This window comes from Aulostomus chinensis, chromosome 14 (assembly GCF_037954235.1).
Source record: "Aulostomus chinensis isolate RoL2024-O1b breed Wild chromosome 14, RoL_Achi_v1.0, whole genome shotgun sequence".
NCBI classification, from domain to species: domain Eukaryota; kingdom Metazoa; phylum Chordata; class Actinopteri; order Syngnathiformes; family Aulostomidae; genus Aulostomus; species Aulostomus chinensis.
In genome coordinates this window covers 8,270,322-8,278,998 of record NC_141333.1, presented here as the reverse complement: position 1 = coordinate 8,278,998, position 8,677 = coordinate 8,270,322, and the positions used below count along the sequence as shown (strand labels likewise).

Below are 8,677 nucleotides of genomic sequence, written 5' to 3'. Positions count from 1 at the left end.
TGGTTAATCAATTACTTGAAATGGTATTATTAGCAGAAAACCAGCTCAAAACAAGAGCTGGATATTTGTAGCTACTGCAAACATTGAAATGCACCCCCCCCCCCCCCCCCCAACTAGGATCTGTGTAAACAGGACCAGAGTTACTTTTGTATCACTCTCAACAGCAGCTGACTGCTCAAGTATTTCCTGTCCATAAACCTCTACAGTTAGATTTACAGAAGCCAGTAAAATTGAAAAAAAAAGTTTTTTCTTCTACATAAAATGCAAGGCAGATGACATGATACACTACAATATCCAACGCAAGGCAGAATGAGTGGATTGTACCAGACCCCGAATTATTTCCATCTTTTTTTGTTTTCCACAGAAGTGCTAAGACACGGAAATATTTCATACAAATAATCAGAATGAACCACATCTGTTTCACTAAACAAAGCAAGATTGTAGCACACAACACCGTACATGCAGATACACCACTGTACCATGTACAAGCCCGTTTGTTAATATTCTCTCCATCTAGATCTTTTCCAAAAATAAATTCTAAAACATTCAAATATTAGGTGTCCTTTTATTTTTTATTTTTTTTTTTTTTACAACATACAACACCAATTATATATTATTCATGTAAAATATACTCAAGCCGGCAAAAATACACGTCTATTCAGCTGAAAATATTTTTTCTTCTTCAATCGTTATGAAATCAACTCCTCTGAGAAATACTTTTAAATGCCATTAGCTCAGAATAAGAAGGTGAAAAAAAACCAATAGAATTAATTAGCTAACAGGTGAATCATTTAAAGCGTCTAATTAAAATAAAAGACAAATTATGCAGAGGAACTTAAATACAGGCGGGGGGATTCCTGCCGAAGACCATGCCAGAGAGAAACACAGATCCGGTTTACACTTGGTTTTAAAACGGACCATCGGATCTGAAGTGGACAGCGTTAAATGAGTCTCGAGCACAATGACGACCACCAGAACCACTTGCTGACGTGATCCAGAACACATTCGAACGTGTACCTTCAGAATTGAAATCGTGCGAGCCCACAATTTAGAACGGTGGTTGTTTTTGTCACATGTAGTTCTAGAAACATCTTGTTCTCACAGCTAGCCAGTGCTAAGCTAACGGTGAAAACAGTGCTCAGGACCCTAGGGAGTAACCGAATCTGAACATACGCTGTCAGCTGGAAACATCTGGAGATGCATGATAGCCTCGCTGTCCACTTGCGAACCTATCACCCGACTTGCTCGAGGTGCAACATTTATAAGAAAAGGAAAAACTGCGATAATTATTATTTCGACTCGTATTGCAACAATGAAATTATTAACAATATGAAAGGGAATGATCACTTTTACATTATTTATTTCATGGTTTTGGTGGGAATCTGTATCAAACATAGAATCTGTAGAATATGATGTGTAGGCAGGACGAGCCTGCAGCACCGTAACACTGAATATACAGAAAAATGCTATTTTGACACACGTTATGCCTTCTATAGCATTTTCCTCTGATTTGAAAATTAAATTTGGATTAATGGTGCAGCAGCGGCTACATTGTAAAACCAAGTGTAAACAGAGTCGATGAGTCAACAAGCTCAAAAAACAGAACCACCATGAAAACGACGCGAGAACCCAAGATCATTTAACAGACTGTTCCATGATTTAAAGTGGTCTGAAAACATTGCATACACCGCTCAACAATACTGTGTTTTCTGACTGTACCAGGTGATACTCTTATTGCATAAGGCACACCACACACACTCGCCGAAACACAGATGCGCACCTTAGCGCGCGCACGCACACACACACACACACACACACACACACACACACACACACACACACACACTTAAGTAGTCTTTGATTTTTTATTTATTTCTCTATTTATTTATTTATCTATGGACTCATGTGGCTTTTTATTCCCTAATTTGATTGTTTGTTTGTTTTTCAAGTAGAATTGTGCATTGTTATGTCATTGGTAGGAAAAAAAACAACCAAAACCTTTTTGAGTTTTAAAATATTTGCATAGCGAATACATTTTTTCAAAAGTGTTCAGAAAGAATAACAGTGCAGAGTTTTATTTTATCTGGAGGTTTTTGTGTGTGTGTGTGGGGGGGGGGGGGGGGGGATTACGAATTCCTGGGCTATTAGAAGCACGCCAAAGACTTTATGAGCAAATCGTTAACGGGGAGCAGCACTCAAAAAGTAGAGAACTGGCTGCTATTAAACTGCCACACTGACTGGCGTCTGGCCTAAATCATGAGAACAACAAACCATAAATATAGAAACCTAACACAAGCACATGAGAAAGCTTTTTTTTCCGTCTCCAGGTTTGTAGCGACACAGAGAACGATGGGAACCTCAGCGTTTCTCTCCACGGGAGAGTCTGTTATCCATATACATCCATGTAGCCGTTCTCCGAAGAGAACCGTATTGCTGCGTAGTACAGTACAATCATTAGCCGCTGCAGTACATTAGCAATGTGACTCACCCAGCGGGGAGACCAAAGACAGGGAGACACCAGGACTTTCTCCAAATGTTTCTTAAGAACAACAAATCCCATAATTAAAAAAATAAAAAAGAAGACCAAAACCAACAATGAATGCATCCTGATCTGCAGTTGTAAATAATCCAACCGCTCTGTTGTTTGAGTCAAAATTGGCAAAAACTACAATGTACGGTTCGTGGAAATAGTTTTACTTTCAAAACTAACATTTGACCCCCACTTTGAAAAATCTTCAGTCGAGTGGGCCGGGGGCCAGACGCCAGAGTCTGAAAGTCTGCAGAGATGGAATAACACACTGTTAGTATTCATCCCCATGGAATGTGTTGATACTAAGAAACATAGTGGCTTTATCCTGCAAACACCTTCACTCCAAAGCGACTAGAGAACACTGCTACCTCCGCCAAGGAGAATATCAGCACGGCATCGTGGTTTTTCCGTAATTGTCTTCCACGAGTCAGCGGTCCACACCGAGGGCTTGAGATTCACTCTTATTTCTCTAATTCAAACAACAAGTTTCATCAAAATATACTCACATTTTGCAGATATCAACCGTTATCATAAAAATAGGTGTACAATCAAGCTAAGATAAACACCCTCCCTTCAATTATTTCAGCTGGACTCAAGGAGTTGGACTGAAATTAGTCCAAGTCCTGTCCAGAGACACCAGGAATAAACGTATCCTGCTAATGACCTGGAACAGTCTTCAGGTTCTACAACATGAGCTTCAAAGATTCAATCACTTATTCACGAGATATTGCACTAACAATCAGACTTGTCCTTGGCGGAGGCGAGGAGCTCTGTAGCAACAGGTCGAGAGACGTATTAGGGGAGATGACGTGAGGAGGAGAGCGACGATGGGAGGAAAATGGTGACGCTGAGAATGTAGCGCGGGCACTGGCATCAGATCATCCACTTTAGACTGTTTTTGCTCCTCTTTAGATTTCTGCACGTTCGTCTCGTTATCTGGAATGCAATTTTTAAACAGCAGCTCAAAGCACAAAATATATAAATCTATACCTAGAAAGGAAGTGCTGCTTCAGTAACTTCTGCACTTAAAATCAGATTACAAGTACCTGTTATGGTACCTATAGTTAGACACCAGAATATCAACAGCAAATCACATGTCCATTTAAGGCATGGTGACAGTAAGAGCAGTTAACACAATGTATTATTAGTTCAAAAGGCCCAAGTTGACTTTGTGTCTGGTTTCGTCGCTTTCGCTCGGACAGTTTTCAAGTAGTCCAATGACGAAGTTTCTCTTTCTGCAAATTGATGGAGTGAAATGTTGGAACACTGAAATGATGGTGGTGTGATGAGGAGTCCCTTCTTAACCCTAACTAATTACTCAGCTACATTCCTTTGGGATGGTGAAGAATTCCTCCATTATTGGCTATAAGTGTTGCTCAAAATGTGATAATTCAGTCATATTCCAATTCATTGTAAGAGAAATGATGACAAACAGTTTAAAAAAAAATACACAAAAGAAAAACATCTTCTATCAAGTCGTTTTTGTTTGAACTCGAGTACAGAAGGTTGTATATTTTAAAGCGAGAAAATCTGGAGCTGAAATATTCGAACAATATCGGCAGACCTTTTCATTTGTTTTTAGGAGAAATTATTTCACTGGAGACAACTGACTTGAAAAGAAGTGTTTTTCAGTACAGCGGTTCTTCGTGTTTCCTTCCCTACAGACTGTAGTGCTGTGTTTGTGGCTTCAAATTTCTCTGCGACTACTCCTACTACTCCTGATGGTTGAGCGTTGAGATAGAAAAGGACAGACCAGAACTGCTGCATTACAGTGACGAGATTTCAGTAGAACCTGTGGGGAGTCTGACGTCCCTCAGGACTCCTCTGTGGCTTTGCCCCGGACCTGATGGTGACTGTTGTTACAGTGAACCTGCGAGAGCTGCAGGCTGCTATTGAGGACTGAACCCAGGCAACAGGTGGTGTCAATCTCCTCCAGGAGGCCTCGAGCCTGCTCCATAGCCGTCCCAGCGCCTTTACCTGGACATAGACCCTCCTTCTCCCATGGCACCTGCACAGCTGACTGGCTGTTCCTGGTTGGGCTCCCCTGTTTCCCTCCCTGCCTCTGAAGAGACTTTTCCTTGTAGTGCCTCACCGTCTCCTTCGACAGCACCTTCCTCCTCAGGACACTGGTAGAGGAAGTCTGACTCTGGGCCTGAGGAGGCTCGGTGCCAGCTTGGGGATCTGAAATGGTCCGAATCCTGCCTGTAGGGAGGGGAGAGTAGTTGGAGTAAGAGACAGGTGCTGTGGATGTGTAAGTGGGAGACTGCGGTGTGGGGCAGTAGGAGTAGCGGTCTCCTGGTTGTCTCCCTGGTGATGGAGAGTAAGAACTGAGGTGCTGAAAATGCGGCTGGTTCTGGGAGGCATCGGAGTCCTGGACCAGAGTGGTAATGATGGTCACAGGAGGAGCAGCGGCTGCCTTTTTTGAGGACTTGAGGCTGCTCTTGTTGGGCTGCCTGCGCGGGGACGGTGGAAGGTGTTTCCCATGGACTGCACTGTCGTCCTGGCCCATGTTCCAGCTTCCCTGCTCGCTGCCACAGCCGCTCTCATCTGCAGGTTTAGACTCGCCTGAAGATGTCGGCTTACTCTGGAATTTAAGTAATAGTCAGATTATCTTTGGGGGTCAAAGACTGACAGAAGAGGATGAAGACACTTGACTCGACAGTTGGATTTTTTTGGGGGGTTAGGACTCTGCAAGAGGAGTTGACTCTGACCTCCTGCATTTGAATGTTGGTAACGTAATTTGACCAAACTTAACAGTTTGTAAAGTACAAAAAAATTGAGAAAGCCTCTGTCACAAATGTCGATCATTAATTAAACTACTGCTCTTCTATGTGCTGCCACCTTAAGAAATGTGGACCACATGTTGTCATTTAGTAGATGTAAATATTCTGTGGTGAAATTTGAAGGCAGACAGATTGAGACCATTCAGAGACTTTCAGATGAGGATCTTTGAGAGTTTCATCCAAGGGGAAAGATGCTTCATAAATGCTATCAAGGAACATCAGGCTAATTTAAAAGCTTCTATGTATGTGTTTTTGTCTATCCATTGCATACCGGAGCCTGGTAGTCCAGGTCGTCCATGGATCTGAAGAAGTCCAGGCTCTTGGCAGCACTGAGTTTTCCCTGCTCCATCGTCGAGGTGTTCAGAGAATCCAGAATCTCCTCCAGCAGATTCATTTGTCCCGAGTGGCAGGAGTCCATGTCCAGCTCCAGCGAGTAGGAATCATCGCTGTCCCCGATGTATGAGGGGACATCACCGCTGTCCTCAGACGAGATCCTGTGTTCGGACAAGACACGGATTCTTAATCTGACTATTATCTGAGCATTATTCATGAAATTATTCAAAATTATTGAAGTACAAGTCAATAATTAGACTGAATCCAGTTTTGATGAATTTTATGACAACTTGTGCCATTACAGAACATGTCCACATGGGGGCAGTATTATCATGAGCCAAAAAAGATGAAATCTGCAAGGGGAAGCACTTTTCATATTTATCAACTTTATCTTTTGAACAAAATCCATCAGTCATCCGGCAAAATTCATCATCTCTTCTTGTGCGTGACAATAAGAGGCGGTTAAACGTATTGCCTAGTAATAACAGTAGGCCATTATAACAGGGGTTCTTACTTGCTCGCACTGTCCAGCTCATCATCGTCAAGCCCGTAGCCAAGATCTCGAGGGCCCATGCTCATGGGAGACTTGTTGAAGTTGTGCTGTTAATGAGAATAACACAGCAATCAGATGTGTGCAACAAATGATAACACCGCATAAGTGGGTCTGAGGGGGGAGAAAGATGTGGCTCTGTGACTGGTGGGTCCTCCAAGACTACAGCTGGTTTTAATGGGCCTGGTTGTAAGGGCTGAGCCTGAATTAGTCAAACTGGAGGTATTTGATCAAACTCAGCATTACCCGCACCAGAGCGGATAACTGCATTCATGTAAAGTGTTGAATGATCAGTAATGGAGATGTCAGACACAGTGGGTTTAATAAGCCACCTGTGTACCAGGTTTAATGGGCGGGTTGAAGACGAGACAGAAGCTTTACAGCGCCGAGCAGGACGCTCCCTGTCTGCCTCAGGCCACTCATTTACATGCCTTCCACTAACAAAGTTCCTCTCTCACCGCCGCACATGCTCACGTCACTATCTCTCACTTTATAATTGACACACTTTTCACTTGAGGGTCATTTCAAAAATTGTCCTTCTGAGGGTTTTTTTTTTTTTGTGTGTGCACTGCCTCATGGGATAAAATGCTAGCGCCGCGACTGCGTGTATTAGCTGCAGGTGACGTTAGCCACGTTATCAAAGCCCGTCAGAGGAGCTTTACAAGCCTGAAAGTGAGAGGAGAAAAGGGATGATGTTTTAGAAGTAAAATCAGAGAGACAAAGGTGAAGAATAGTCAGACGGAAACAATAAAAGGTCAAAAATAAAAACAGGGGGAGGTAATGAATTAAAAAAAAAGAAACAATTCCTAAAAGACGGATGGGAGTGTGTGTGTGTGTGTGTGTGTGTGTGTGTGTGGGGGGGGGGGTCAGTAGAGGAACAGTGACCCAAGCCGGTCTTCATTAGCGGACACAGTGCCAGCCAGACAGGCGGAATGTAACGTGTGGCTGGCATGGCCTCATTTAGGGCCTGTAGTTCGGTCCAGAAGACACACACACACACACACACACACACACACACACACACACACACACACACACACACACACACACAACCTATTAGAAAAAAACACAAAGAGTTAAAGTGCCATTTTGTCCATAAAAGTCAGCGGAGGAGAAGTGTGCAGTAGTCACTTAAGCCCCTCAGCCATCGGGCTAAACAGGAACACATGTGGTGGCACTGCTGATTGGCCGAGGCGCTCCCCTTCTATGGTAGCTTGGAGCTATAATGAAAGAGATTTCAGAGGGGCTCAGGCCTGGGATCCCTAAACAGCATTTAATGGATTCCTGTGTCAGGGCAGTAAATCTGGGGCCAGTCTGACATGCCAGCCAGCCACAGCAGGCCGTCAGAGCGGAGATGCACCTGTGAGGCGCTCGGGGAGGGGGGCACAGAAACACACAAGCACCACAAACACATGTACTGTAGGTTGACGTCGCTTTCAGTCATCCAGACTGTTGGTTTTTGAAAACAGCGCCGTGTATGGAGAAACGGGGCCTCTCTGTGAGTCTAGGTGTTTATGAAAGCAAGGTGAACCCAAACTCAACCAGACGCAGGTCATGAAGCCCAGCCCTCTGATCTCTGTTACAGCTTTGGTACCGTCTAACAAAAAAGGAAGTCCCATAGGGAGCAGTAAATGGATGGGACCTCACTTGACGACTTTATCAATTTGTCATTCTCTCTCCTCACTGTGACCCTTCAGTGCAGCAGTTAAAAACAAACTACTTACGACAAAACGGTTTACAACAACTGATCACTTTACTACGGAATCGCTAAATTTGGTGGAATTTACACGTAACATGTAATAGGAAGCATGCTAATGACAGTCACTTGTATTAAACCATCAGAAATTTATCTGAGATCTAAAATCTGACATATTGTAAGTGAATGGAAGGAAAAACAAAAGGTTTACAAATTCAAAAATTCTAGACGTTCACATATTTTCCAGTAGTGCAAACAGATCGTGTGTTAACGGCGTGACAGCTCTCCCGTACCTCCCCAGGCCTGACAGGACAGTGGAAAGCATGAAATAGCGGAACAGCAGATTATCATACTGCTCCCACATTAGCTTCTCGCTGTCGGCTAATGGCAACCTGAAAGGTGAAAATGAGAAAGTGATTCTCTCTCCATGCCTTCCTGTCACACACTTTCTCCCTGCATCACTCTGCTGTCAGTGACAGATGTCACTATTTTTGTGTGTCTGGCTCTCGGTTCTTTCCACTCCATCATGCTGGCAGAGGTGAGCCTGTACAGACCAACGGCAGAACTGTTATGACGAGTTACGACGGAGAAGAGGGAGTCGTGAAAACAATAACACTGCTCGGGTAATTTCAGTAGAACTAACCGGTATCTTGGAGACGGAGGAGTTGATTTTTAAATCAAGGGCATTTTCTGACATCTGAGCTTCTCTTGCATTCTTGTTTCCTCTGAAGGAATTATTTCTTTATTATTTTTATGTAATTTTAATGCTTTGATCTGAATTCCCG

At 43.4% G+C, this 8,677-nt stretch overlaps 1 protein-coding gene across 3 annotated transcripts in view; it reads right to left on the bottom strand.

Annotated features, from left to right (window-relative positions):
* Nucleotides 1–563: 563 nt before the first annotated feature.
* Nucleotides 564–8,677, bottom strand: part of dennd1b (DENN/MADD domain containing 1B) — a 104,517-nt gene continuing 96,403 nt past the window's right edge. For all 3 annotated transcript variants that reach the window (XM_086225439.1, XM_086225440.1, XM_086225441.1), the window contains 3 exons: nucleotides 6,161–6,246; nucleotides 5,585–5,807; nucleotides 564–5,114 (listed from right to left, as the gene is read on the bottom strand). In XM_086225439.1, the coding sequence (XP_086081565.1) occupies nucleotides 4,344–5,114; nucleotides 5,585–5,807; nucleotides 6,161–6,246 (1,080 nt within the window). In that variant the 3' untranslated portion in view covers nucleotides 564–4,343. The remainder of the gene's footprint in view (nucleotides 5,115–5,584; nucleotides 5,808–6,160; nucleotides 6,247–8,677) is intronic.